We start from the raw sequence: 14441 nt of genomic DNA on the forward strand, positions 1-14441 counted from the left end.
TGTCGGCTCGATTTCATCCGATTCTCGCGTGTTTTTCCACCGTTAAATGATCGTTTTGCATGTCTGCGATACGCAACTGGCACACGCGCTCGGTGTCTTGTAATTAATCGAAAACTCTTAGTGACCGCTGTAATGGCGCGTTAATGAATTTTCCGAGACAAACGACGCCGTTAAACGTTTCGCGATATTAAACTGCGGATTTCTATGCGATCTTTCGTATTTCTATAATTTCAATAAATGAAATCGAATTTTAAGATCAAGAGAGAGAGAGAGAGAGATTTGTTTCGTTTATTAAACAACATCTGTAACGAGTATTCTGTTTTGCATATTTTATATAATTTCGTGCATTACGCAAATTATCTTTGCAGCTGCGAATTTTCCACGAACGCATAAATTCATGGAAATCCGATGTCTAGTAATTATCATGCGCTCGCTATTGTACTCCACGCGTTCGATTTCAACTCGATCCAGTAGCTTTTCTTGGGGGCTGCGAAATGTGTAAAAGCTGGATCACATTTTTATTTTCCAAACCTTTCGCAAGATTACAAATTTTCCTTCGTAATTTACACTTCGACATCTATCTGCGCGATACCGCGGCACAAACGATTAATCGTCCTATCTGTAAATAATTAAACAAACCCATCTAACGAGCTTCTCAGAATGTTTTTGTTCTTTTTTTTATTTCGTAGACTTTTCACGATCGATTCTCATTGAGAACTATATAAGTGAATTATTTTGACGCGCTACTGTAACCTTCTCAGAATGTGACGTAATATTATTTCTATCTTGTTCGTAGATTCGCTTGGACTCGTTCGACGATTCTTGTTCGTTGGTGATCGACGATTCGACAGAAACCGCAGAATGGACGAACGATCGAAAGGGAAACGTTAAGAGGACGTTGGTTCGAAGGGAGAAAGGTAAGCGTAAACGTATGAACTCTAGCGAAGCGGTATCGATTTTTCGACTGCATCGGAATCACGTGAGACCGAGGTTGCACGCGACATCGCGATATCGCGATATCGTGTCCCCCGATTACGGTCAAGTGCGAATGTCATCGGTCCACAAACCTTCGCGTGGCGGCGTTCCTTTGAAAATATACTCGGTTCGTTCGGTTTTTCCGTCCGTCGACTCGCTTCGATAGCAAAAGTCGTTCGCTCCACTTACGTCGATCGGGCGAAATCCCGAAACCGAACTTGGCCAGTCGCTGATGCTAATTCGGGTTGTGCAATGTACGCAAATTTTAGCATACAATGCCGGTTCGCGTTGATTCGTCGTAGATCTAGTAGCGTGACTTTGCGCGATCGAGCACGACACGGCGGTGCGACGTGCCATGCCGGTAGCGCACGCATTTTTATCCCTTTTTTCATCTTGCTCGTATTTCTCGCCTTTCTCTTTTTTTTTTTCAAGGAGCCATGTTTTTTTCAAAACTATCCTACACGACGAAGATATTGAGCACAGGGCTTGTATATTTTAGGTAGCCGTTTTAGACGTTCGAACGTCTACAGACACGCATAAACGAGATTATTAAAATTCTGACGCGTATCGAGAGATACACCGTATTTGGCTCGATCGATTATTTATTCGTATTTATCTGTTTTTATTTGACGATCTAAGAGAAAGAAGGTCAGCGAGCGTTACCGACCGAATAATCAAGTTTCGCGTAATACGAAAATTCGGTGCCGCACGCCGTTCGGAAATCGCGGCTAACACCGTTTACTTACCAGAGGCTAGAATCCCCATCGGCATCAACAACAACGGAAGCAGCAACATCGTAGTCACGATCAAGCGAGCTATTCGCGCGATATTTCCCGAACGATCGAAAGAAACGGCGACGTTGTCGCTCTATCTACATCCTCGGTAGATCGCTATAACCAGAAACTCCACTCCACTTTGCACCATTCGATCGCCTTTAACGATTTCCTAATATAATTCCTCACTAGCTTTCGACTGCTGGTTTTCGTCGAACGCGTATAAAGAAGACCGACGAACTACGCAAATGTACGCAAAAGGCGAAGAAGATGAACTCGTTCGTTTCCTCGATGAACTACGCGCATGTTAGCTGGACAACCACGAGCGACCTAGAACTCGCGTCGAACGACGCTTCGAAACGTTGTTTCGCGGTTTCGCGCTGATCGTCCGTTTTCGAGGAAGACGCGGCTGGCTATCGACTGACGTGCGAGTCGAATAGGTCGTAAAACGCGCTACCTAACAGTTGTACGTTAGCGATCGGCCGCACGAGCGGACGTTTCGTTTACCAGCCACTGACCGGTCGATGTCGCGAAACACGGTACACGCGTCGTCGATGTCATCGTCTCGAATCGAAAGAACGTGATCTCATCCTGTCGACCGACCGGACGTTCGGCACGCGCGCCTTTTCTTCGCTCGTTTACGGGCAAACGAGAGAACAAAGTCGATGTACCGGGGGTACGTGGATGGGAAAAAAAGTCGGAGACCGCGTCGCGACGCCGAGCCGCACCAGGCATAACTGAGAGCGTTGTCGGACACCCGCCGTTATCAGGTACGATTGGAGGCGAGGTGCGCGTGCGCGTACGCGTACGAATACGCACGTGTGCGCACCCCCGAGAGGAATCGGGACAAACCGAGCGAGGCACAGCCGCTCGGGGAATAGGTGCGACCCTTCCTTCCCTACGAGTCTTTTCCCATATTTACCCGTTCTAATTATTCCTTTCCGCGGTAGCCTGACGCACCTTCGCCTTTCGCGCAATTCCACCGTTTCTTCCTATTCTATTTGCATCGTCTTCCGTTTGTCCTCTCGTTTACCTTTCGAGATTTCCATCGATTCCGAATCCCGCGCCGTTTATCGTTTGCTCGGCTTCTTCCTTTCTTCCGTCGTCGGAAAAATGAGACTAGTCTCCGTGACGCGGAGGAATCAACGATATACAACGCTTTTATGGCCCGAGCATTTTGGGCTATACGTAATAACACGTAAGTATAATATGTACTTGCTACATTTCGTTATTGGCGATTGGCACGCGATTTTTCCGTAAAAGTTTCTTCTTCTTTTCACGGGGTTACGTTGCGTTTTCATCGCAACGCGGTTAAACACCGAGCTGAACGTGTTTTACTTTTCGTTAGACGCGAGTACGGAAAATATGTGTGTGTGTGTGTGTGTGTATAAACAAAAAGTTTCGTTTCAGTCTCGAGGGATCGACGTACACCTCCTAAACGAAAAGTTTAGCGTCGGTTCCCAGGCGGCGATAAAGCGTTTAGCGCGTTAAATTTACATTTTTTAGGCTCTTTTTGTCTCCAAATTCGGCTGTCGCCTTATTTAAATATTTATCCTCTCTACTAGTTCGTACTGTCCAGCAGAGAAATATACCGATCGCGTCCAACGTTTCGGCACGTCCCAGTTCTGCCTCAACGTGCGTGAAACACGCATCGTTGATGCACCTAACGTCGCCCAACCAAACTTCAAACCCTACTAAGCCTAAAAGGTAAGACGCCTTTTCGTATCAAATCGATATCAAACGAAACGAATGTTATTCTCGTTTCCTATGCACAAGGTATACGTCTCTTTGTACAGTTTTTATTCGTTTGCCCACGACTTCCGTTGCCGATTTCTACTCAACGTTCCTTCTTTTCCAAAATATCGCAATTGGCTAATGTTTATAAACGTAATTCTAATATTATACAAGGTGGTTGGTAACTGGCGGTACAAGCGGAAAGGGGGTGATTCTAGGCGAAAAAAGAAGTCGAAAATATGGAATAAAAATTTGTCGTTCGAGGCTTTGTTTTCGAGAAAATCGACTTTGAATTTTCGCTCGGTACGCGTGCACTTTATCGCGTCTCGTTATAACGGATCTCGCTGTAGATCGTTGTCTCGATGGAAAAATTAAAAAAAAAAATTTTATTCTATATTTTCGACTTCTTTTTTCCCGTAAAATCACCCCCTTTGCGCGTGTACCATCAGCCACCACCCACCCTGTATATATAATAATAATAATAACAATTTTACGCTTTGGTAATCGCAGCTAAAGTCAAGCTGACGTGACGCGCTCCGCGATGAAAGCGATACGCACGAACATGTCGTACGTCTACGACGGATCGTAAGTTTGACTGGCGATCCGCGGACGAAATTTTCTTGTACCGTCGCTCTGGTTTCGCTTAATCTCTTTCGATGGTTCGAAAGCAACGTTTCGGCGGGCAGAATAGGATCTCCCCTTTGAAACGATAACAGAGAACGCGAGACACAGGACGAGAGGGGTGCATTTCAATTGATCCGTCGCTATCGTCAGCAGGGTTCGTTGACCAACATTATCGTATACAGTGACGTGCACGCGAACCCTTCCAGAAAAGAATACGCAGAGAGTGTCCTTGAACCATCATCGTTTCCTCGTTAAAATCATTTACGATCCTTTGCTTTTGATCTTTCGTTTGTACGACCTTGTCTCTTCGCTTTGCCTTTTCCATCTCTCGCCTTTCTTTTGTTTTATTCCTGCGAATCCGTCTGCATATATTGGCTTGGCAACTAAGCGACTGCGGATTTTGTCAATATCACCTAACGACAAAATCCGCAATCGCTTAGTTGCCAATGCGATAGTTTCGCCATAGTTTTCTGATCGCGCCCGATTAAGCTACGAAAGTACAGTCACGCGAGTCGAATATTTCGTGGAAAAATCGTTGCATATTTTCGAAACGTAGGCTGTGACGTTACATGTAGAATAAATTCGAAATTCCACTTCTTCGAGCCTCGTACTCGCTTACGCTATTTTCATGATACGTTAGCACGGTTACAGTTTACTATAGTTTGATGTAGTTGTCGAATATCGTCATCGATTTTACGATGATAGAAAGACTATTATTTGGTAGTAGTATACGGTATTTATTAATCGCAGCAGTCGGCAATCGCCTACAAATGGACTTGGTCTCGCTCCTACCACTTTCTACCGATCTCAAATTCTTGTTCGAGCCTGTCGTATCAATTCCATTGCTCTTGCGATTCTCGCTGAGTCACTTTTACTTCTATCTTTTCGTTATCCTTCTTACTAATTTTTCTTCACTTTCAAGCTACTTGGAAAGTGCAGCGTACGCCGTATCCAAATATTTTTGTTTAACGAACGCTCAGTTTCCTCTCGTTTCTTAGCACCTGTGATAGGAGCTTTTGCATCGTGCTATATTTAACTCAGTTACACCACTTCTTTGCGATTCTTTTACAGTTCGACGTAGCGAGACGTTATCTAGCATTGTTTTCACGGACGGAAACGAGAGTCGTCTCGGAGCGAGAAAGTCGATCGGGAAAGAAAGCTGAGTCATACAGGAAAGATTCGTCTCATCCCTCGTCTTACTCATCCGGCGCTGTTTTTCCAGTTAATTTATTTTATTTATTTCGCATACGTGAAAGAATTCGCGTTAGATCAATGAACAGTCAGACTTTTTTTTATATATCGTACAATACGTTTTGAAATTTCATTGGCAACGACGATGGCACGCGGCTATCGCGACTCTGTCGGTAAAATTGAAAACGAATCTGAAAATTTCTATAGAAGATATTTGGCGGAAACGCGCATTTGAGAAAGATCGTCGAGATATTTGAACAATGAATCGTTCGCTATATTAATAATCCATAACCCGTAGTTAGATCATTTTTCCCACTAATCGTATGTTTCCAGGCTACTGTTCACACTGTATGTTAATTTCTCGCTACAGCGTATTTTCGCGACGAATGTCTTGTTATAGATTCTATATACATCTCCACGTTGGTCTCAAGTTTCGCGACTCTGTCGGTAAAATTGGAAACGAATCTGAAAATGTCTATAGAAGTTGCGAGATATTTGGCGGAAACGCTCACTTGGAAAAATCGTCGAGATATTTGAACATCGAATCGAACGAATCGATTTCAAGTTTCAAGTTTCGCTACTCTATAATCGCGATAGTCGTCTATCGGTCTATATCGATACTAACGAAATATTAAAAAGTTTCGTAGAAAAAACGTGCGAATACTTTTACTAGCTGTACGTACAATGGCGCGGTAACGATGAATATATAAGGAAAAAATAAGAGAAGGTTGAAGAAAATGAAAGATGATAGAGAAAAAGAGTAGAAGAGAATCGTGGGACCAAGGACGAATCTCTCGTCAAGCTTTTTCAAAATCACCGATAATTCGAACGAGACGTGTGAAAATGTTCGCTTTGAGCTTAAGGTAGCCAGTCGGAACTAATAAACCAATAACGATCGTTTTTTTTTCGTTCCTTCCGTATATTCGATGTCGTTTATTCGATGCGATGATAAACGGAATTAATAGATAGTTTCCTAGGTCAACGATGCAGGAGGGCCAATTTATTTGCAACCTTGAACCATCCTGGAACTCCATTACCAATAACATCCATCGTAATTATTGTCCGTTTCGTTTGTCAAGAATTAATGGTCTGAAACAGCGTATATCGTATCGTTTGCTATATCGTGTTTCAGATTGAAATTGAATTATACGAAAGCGTAGTTCGTCCGCCCACTGCGCCGTGGCGCTCAAATTCGCGTTACTTTTCTTTTTCGCTTAATATCACGCAGCATCCGTTAATCCTAATGAGCAAGTGGAACGTTGGGAACGTCGAGGACTTAGTAAGCAGCTGTTTCGGCTTATCGTGCTTTTCCTATAATAACATGAAACACGGTATTACGGTATAGCATTGTTATTATCTCGATGCGATTCAACGAGATATACGTTGTATAACGTTACAAATTTCCTTCTTTTTGCGATATCACCCATTCGTTAGTTCGTGATTTATCGAATAATAATTCCCATAAGAACAAAGATACACCGTTGCACGGATGCTGTAGAAACGACTGGGCGAATAAATTTCACGCGGCACAACACGAGTGAGATTCGATGTGAAGGTAGAAGAAAAGGACAGGCCGAGAGGGAGACGTAAAATTCGATGTGAAAATAGAAAAGAATGGAAAATATGGAACAAACTGGGATCGTGTTCGTTCGTTGCATATTTTATTAGAAACTGGGACATTGTTCGTATTTGACGCAATTTCGACGATTCCACTATGCATCGCAAGCCTGTATTACTTCACAGAGGAATGCCCATTTCCTCTTCAATTTCTACATTCCGTTGTTCCTTCTTCCCTTACGCGACAAGATGGTAATAAATAAGTTAATAAATAAAAAGAAATTATCTTCAACTTAGTCACAGGTGAGTTAAGATGCTCAAAAATGTATGGAGGAAACGTAGAATTCTCTACTTCGTTTAAAATCTATCAGCAGAATTTAATCTTAATTTCGACAAATATCGCAGACAGGGACGAATGAGGAGGAGATCGCCGATGAGCTTGGCAAAAATTCAGCCGAAAGTGCGCTCCGCTAACTAGCGCTTCTAGCGGTCAAACGGCTGAATTATACGCGTATTGCTTCTCCACGATACTCTCGGTGGTATAAACGTGACCCTGACAACCACCGGCTGTACAGAGTTGACCGAAAACAGGCTCTTATTCTTAGTGACGCTTCGAAAACAAGAGGCAGTACGTTGCACCGTACTTCGAGCGCTTACTATAATCTTCATCCTCATTTTCGTATAAGAAGACTCGTTTTATCTACACTAGTCCGGCAAGGGAATCAAGTTATTGTAAAATTGTACATTTATTACAACCTGCAAATTAACTTGAATAGAACAATGTCATTTTCCAAATGAACGAAGCGTCTGATTATTCAAAATTCTTCCAAAGTTCGGTAAGTATTAGGAGAATCGAATAACATAAGAGGTATCTGAAACCTTTTGAAATTCCTGTAAATTACGTCATTTAGTGACGTCACAAATAACGAAATAAAAGGTGGCACAAATTTGCCGATTTCGGAAATAAAGCCCGTTTCACGACTATATCGAAGAACGCGACTTGACAAACTTTTTGATTGTACCATTTTTGTATCAAGGGAACAAGACGTTGTAGCAGGGACTACATGTTCGCCGATTCTTGGAAATGAATGGTTATTTTCGAGGAATTTTCGTAAGCTGGTTTGCTGTCTTTTTTTCATACGATATTTCGTTTAATTATACGTGGTCTTAACCACTTCTCAATTTCATTTTTTGATTTTTGTATGACTTTTTGCGGGATAAATAACGGGATTGAAGAATGCTATCGAACTATACTGATTTGTTCAAACTTCTTCTAAATACATTTTTTACAATTATTTTGCAATAAATTATCTAATTTTTTATGTTAATTATATTATACTACCATTTCCAAGGAGATCGTTGTTGCTGTTTAGTTGATGGATAATATTGGCAGCAGTTGACTGCTTGTGGTATCCTGATTGTTGTATCTGCCCGCAAAATGGCTTTTTTGTAATAAATACAAAAAATTGCTTATTCCTAATTTTTAATTAAACTTTGTTAGTTATTTATTTAGACAAACTTTTTTGAAACTAAAAATGTGGAGGAATATGGTAACACTAAAAAATTCCAGTTAGGAAAATCTCCATTAATCAGTAAAATATATTGACATTATTTGTATGTCTTTTATTTGTTAAAGGAATTGCTCGATTTTTTATATAATCTCGCGAATCAAAATATAATCGTAAATTTATCTCTAAAAAAAACTAGTTTGATAATTATTAGAAAAAGATGATCGTTAAAAGTTGGCATATTATACTATAGCTACAAGTTACTCTATAAAAATTGTTTATCTTTGAGATTATCGCGGTCGTTTACGAGAACCTACGTTTACAACTACGTCGATAACTGTACTTCTGTATGTGCACCATCTGTGCTGTTACTTACGAGATACACGTATTACCTGCTGTCGATAAAGTTATGATACTATTTAAAGAATCTTAAAAACGTACCAGAAGAAAAATTTGCGGGATATTTTCGATATACGTTTCAAAATCAAGTATTTCGTTGATGTAAAATTTATATTTTATTTACGAAAAATGTAAGAAACTTTTATAACCAATTACAAAGCATCGGTATAAGACAAAAATGCATGGTAATACTGCGAACGTTGCAAAGAGGGCGTGAAGTACTCTGAAATATCTTATTCTTATGTATGATACACGATACATATTTATAATAGGAAAACTTTCTCTATTTTCTTTCACATACTAAGAAACAAATATTTTTACGTTTTCATCGGCCCTCATAGATATGCATTAATATGATCATGTATGTTTATTAAAAAGAAAGGTAGATCATACTTGAGTCTTGTAACAAATACAAAAGTGTCGTTAGACAGAGTGAAAACTTATGTAGAGAAAGCAATACAGAAAAGATAGTAATAACATACGATACAAGATGCAAATAAATTATAGATTGTATTATTTTCATGTGTTATATTATTCTTTACCTCTCGAACGATGACGAAGTCCAGCTTCTAAACTTCTAAATGACAGATTTATAATGGTAAACGCTGTAACGTTTTCCGTTTTCTTATTTTCATTGTAATCGACGAACACTAGTCGTAAGCAATAAAAATCTCGCGTATAAATTAAACGTCGCACACTTTGTTTTTAACGGGTTTCAAAAATGACGCGTCGAGCCGTGCTCAAGTTTTTTAATCATAGTTATTATTATCGTTAATATCCATATAATTATCAATAACTACAGTAAAACACAAAACAAAAAATGGATATCTGTACATTTCTTTCTCTTAAGTAAATAGTAACATAAACTTTTTTGTTTGTATACCAGTAGCTTATAATAGGAAGAAACTAAATCATAATATTCACAGATATTTTACAAGATAGATAAGACACGACGTAGACACGCGCGTCGCGGGAACTTGAATTTCCTATACATATAAAACGATTTCGACGAAGAGTGGAAAAGTATCGAAAAGAGGAAAAACGAGGAAAGAACGGGAAAAACGAGGAGAAAGAAAGAGAGAGGAAGAAGGACGGAGAAACAGAGAAAACAGAAGGCGCGATTTTTATCATAAAAACGAATGAAATATACCGCGACGTGAGCGTCTTGTTCGCGTCCTATTATGTGTACTTAACCGTAGCTGTAATATATGCTTTCTTTAAACTCGGCGTCTCGCACGCTCACTTACACCTCTACACTGTACATATGCACAACGCATCTTTTACACTGTACATGCACACGCTCCACGAGTATCCGCGTTGCCTTAAATTAATCACGCTTCCTTTAGGGATCGTCAACACACCATCATTTATAGTTGTATAATGCGTATACACTTTCGTTTCGTACGTATTAATTGCGTTAAAATCAACCGTACAATAATCGAAGTTATAATATAATATACATAGTATCGATGTATTCGACGCCCGATAGATCAAAAAAAGAAGAGAAAAAATAAAACATACAGAGTCGTCAGATCAGTGATTGCGCGATCATTCGAAGTAGTAAAGAAAATAGAGGTTACAAGACAAAACGAGAAATCGATTTGTAAAACGATCGATATTTCGAGTCGATTGAACACGGGTGACAGGAATATAAAGTATGTTTTGTATGTTTTGACCATCCCTAATACTTTTCCATAAGGTTATTTTCTAGAGGCATGCGCCCTACGCGCAGCAGCAATAATATCGTAAATAGGTAAGTTTCTTTATATTATTTAATAATGTTTTTTTTCATCCACGGCTTCGTGTGATATAATATAACTTCTGGTCTATACACGTAAGCGCATTATTATCCTCGATACGATTGCTAAAGAGTCTATGACACATCGCGCAAAAGGCGACAAAGTATAAGAGAAATGGGGATGGAAGTGTACACAGAATGGGGCGACGTCAATGGTCAATGAGATCGGTCATACTGTATCCTGTTCATCCAATATGACATACTTTTAAGCCCCTTACCTTTTTTTCTTTTTATGTGCTGGTTGGTACGTTCTAACTAGCCTGATGTAATAACGTTAATAATAATTGATAGCAGCGATAATAGTAATAGTAGAGTAGTGGTAATAATAATAGTAGTAATAGTGGTGATAATAGTATAGTAGTAATAGTAGTAGCAGTAGTAGTGGTAGTAGTAGTAATTAATAATAAGTAATAATAACATAATAATGACAATAATAATAATGATAATATAATAATAATGATAGCCATACTAATGATGATGATGACAGTACTAATGATAAAGATGATAATAATAATAAAATTAATAATATTACATATATATTAATATTATTATTATTTTATATTATAGTTATAATAATAATTATGATAATTATAATAATAATAATAATAATAATAATAATAATAATAAAGAATCGAAATAAGAATATTAAAAATTTTATATAATATACATAGTGCTAAGATGATAATAATGATAATAATATGATACATCCTGCTATTGGAAATTATATTACACTAGGAATAAACACTATTTTAGGTAGTTTTTTTCCCACGCTTCTTCGCTAGAGGTCTAAATCGTAACTTTACTTTCTAGTTCGACACGAGCGGCAGCAGCAACAGCGGCAGCAGCAACTATTGTTACAATTAATATAATACATAGGTATTTATATAGAGCAGTATTATACAAAAAACACATCACATACCGCGTGGACCAGTATCGGTCACCATTTTATAATGTTTTTACTTTTTTGTTTTCTTCGTCTTTACGCAGATATATATCGTTAAATAATTAAAATCACAGTAGTTATGCCCTCGCTGGCTCGCTTATAATTTATACAGTATCATTAATATCTAAGCCTTACTTAAAATAGCTCGTGTATTATAGTGGTAGGGGGTACGTTAGTTTTTTTAATCTTCTTCCTCTATTCTCTTACTTACGAAATCGACTGTCCATCTAGAGCAACGGTAGATATATTATTTTACTGTTTTCCTAGAGGAGGGACGCGTGTGAGTTTTTGTTCCTTCGTTTTCTCTCTATCTTTCGCTCTTTTACATCTTTTCTTTCTTTCATTCTTCTTTCCTTCCCTTTCTTTTTTTCACAGTGAGGACATCGCGTGGTTTTTATCAATCGAAGGTCTTCACTAAGGGCTGGGGTTGTGCCTGACCCGCTTGTCAGAAAGACCAAGAGTGACGTCGGTCGATCTCACAAACGTCGTCAGTTAGACGAGTGGTACCGCGAGCCACTTCATCGAGGAGGAATGAAACTCGCCATTGCGAAATAAACCGGGGAAGAAAGGCACGCTCGGTGATGTTCGCACATTGACCGTGCTAGCCTCTCTACGCTACACAACCCCGTACCTACGTTTTAGGCCTACGATCTAGAACATCGGTACGAATCGCCGAAGAATCCGTTTGATTGTCACTGATATAACTCCGCAGGAGAAACCTTCCTCGCTCCCTCGGAAATACTCTTCATCGTTCGTCGTACGATACTGCACCTCGTTAGGAGGACACTCCAGGCTTCATGCCACGTTCGAAGCGTCCTACAAGTGCGTGAAGGCGAGAAGTATAGATATATTGTAATCCAATAGACCACTGGTTGGCCTCAAACCGTGGCGATCACGATGAGCAAATGGGCGATCTTTGCGACACGATGCAATAAATCCGGTGCGATTCGCGCTAGGCTCTCGTTTGCGAAATCACACGACGGGAAAATGTGAACTACGTATGCAGGCTGCAAAGAAAATGAAATCCATGTTTATTTCCATTAGTTTACATCTTTCAATTGTATCGTAATTGTCGCTGCTAGTGATAGCATTATATATGGTTATGTATATTATAAATATTTGCGATACGTACTTGTTGCGATCCTGGTGCAGCGATATTGACAATTCCAGCGGCCTGTTTTTGTTGTAAATACATTATAAATCCGGTTTGAAGATTCTTACTTTGTTGCAATACGTCTACTTCGTCTCGGCCACAAGGAAGCGCAAGGAGCATGCAGTGTTCATTATCCATCTGGAAGAAATTGCGAATAAAATAGCTGGCTGTAGTACATAGAAAAAAGATTTGTCGATAATCCATATTTAAACGATTCTATAACGAAACACGCAAAATATGCGATTTAAATCAAGATTTATATATTTTATATATATATATATATATATATATATATATATTTCTGAAAGCACACATACCTGCATCTTCCTTGCTACTCCTTCGACCTGAGTTTGTTCCAGTCTCATTCTTTGAGCGATTCTCAGTGGTGGAGTAGATCCATCGCTGTTACATGGTAAACTGTCTCTGGCCACATTGGGATTACCGAAAACAAAATGCATCTGTACCGCTGCTTGGTCGTTTTTAAGAGCCAACAGTCCCTGCCACATAACCGGGTAACGTTGCAACAACATCTGGAATGAATCTGCTTGCGGTGGCACTTGAGAAGCATGAGGTGGGGTGACCACTTGGTGTTTTCTAGGCCTATCGGGGGTGATGGCTCTGTCGCTTGGCGCCTCGCTGGCAGCAATAGGATACTGAGATCGTAGATGCGCCGGTGGAGGTTCGTAAAAACCACCTCTGGCAGCTGCTGCTGGCGCCCCAGTCAACGATGGATTACTGCCCGTATTATATTGCGGTGGCGGTGGTGGAGGTAATCTCACTGCTCCGTGCATCATGTACACTTGAGCTACTTGAGGACTATCGGTAGTACGATCGTGCGGCGTTCGTGTACTACGTCTCAATTCCAACGGTGGGCTGTGGCTGTCTTCTATGCCTGTTTCGAGTTTCGGATCTAAAGGTAGATGAGGAGATCGAGTCTCTTGAATGTGGTAAGCTATGCGCGGGGCTGTTAAAGCAGCCTCCTGTTGTGCACGCAAATACTGGTACTGCAACATTTGTGGGTGCATGTAGTGAGGTGGGAGCTCTCCGCCTCTGGTCAGTCCGCCATAGTGATTGACAACGTCACCCTAGATGTAAACGTATTATAAGTAAAATTATTTCATGGACAAGATACCGTATGATTTCGAAGTTTCATTAGAATTAGTAGCAAAACATTTTTGCCGTATGCGTAACATCGATGCATTTTAGTAAAACTGAAACAGTGTAGTTAGCATAGTAAGTACCTGAGAAGCATTAGCATGATGATGGGCAGGTGGGGGCAATGGAGGACTCTGGGATCGATGTGGGGGGACAAGTCCATATTGACCCCCTGGTGATGGAGTAGCACCCACACTCCCATGCTAGCCAAAACCAAGCCAAGTTAATTCGTATATCGACATATTTTTAGAAAACATACATACAGTAGCGGACAAAAGATTAAGACGAAATGGAAAAAAGAAATAATTGATTTACATTCCATAAAAAAATATATAAATACAGTGCTCTACTTTTGGTATTAACTAATTAGACATTTGTTTATACACTTACAAAAAAATTTCATTTTGATATTTTGCTCAGTAGCTAGGTTATAAAAAAGGAACGAAATCTGTATAATATTCTGTCGGTCAAAAGTTTGACTACACAAAAGATTATTAATTTTTGGTAAGAAAATATATACAATTTTTGTTGAAATTCAATATTTTGTCCAATATCCGTTATTTCTTATCACTTCGGTACATCTTCTTGGCAGAGAATCTATTAATTTTTTACATTGATCTACCGCAATATT

The 14441-nt window shown here is 39.7% G+C and overlaps 2 protein-coding genes across 2 annotated transcripts in view; both read right to left on the bottom strand.

The window, feature by feature from the left end:
* Window positions 1–2653, bottom strand: part of LOC117235449 (proto-oncogene tyrosine-protein kinase receptor Ret) — a 35449-nt gene extending 32796 nt beyond the window's left edge. Inside the window, exon 1 of the mRNA XM_033497480.1 lies at window positions 1722–2653. Coding sequence (XP_033353371.1) covers window positions 1722–1770 — 49 coding nt within the window. The 5' untranslated portion in view covers window positions 1771–2653. The remainder of the gene's footprint in view (window positions 1–1721) is intronic.
* An 8685-nt stretch (window positions 2654–11338) lies between these two features.
* LOC117235599 (protein split ends) overlaps window positions 11339–14441 on the bottom strand; it is a 117149-nt gene continuing 114046 nt past the window's right edge. The window contains exons 11-14 of the mRNA XM_033497782.1: window positions 13897–14013; window positions 12973–13740; window positions 12635–12793; window positions 11339–12509 (exon numbers count right to left, since the gene is read on the bottom strand). Of these exons, the coding sequence (XP_033353673.1) occupies window positions 12381–12509; window positions 12635–12793; window positions 12973–13740; window positions 13897–14013 (1173 nt within the window). The 3' untranslated portion in view covers window positions 11339–12380. The remainder of the gene's footprint in view (window positions 12510–12634; window positions 12794–12972; window positions 13741–13896; window positions 14014–14441) is intronic.

The sequence above is a fragment of the Bombus vosnesenskii genome, unplaced genomic scaffold (genome assembly GCF_011952255.1).
Source record: "Bombus vosnesenskii isolate JDL3184/JDL3185 unplaced genomic scaffold, Bvos_JDL3184-5_v1.1 scf7180000013316, whole genome shotgun sequence".
Classification (NCBI taxonomy): domain Eukaryota; kingdom Metazoa; phylum Arthropoda; class Insecta; order Hymenoptera; family Apidae; genus Bombus; species Bombus vosnesenskii.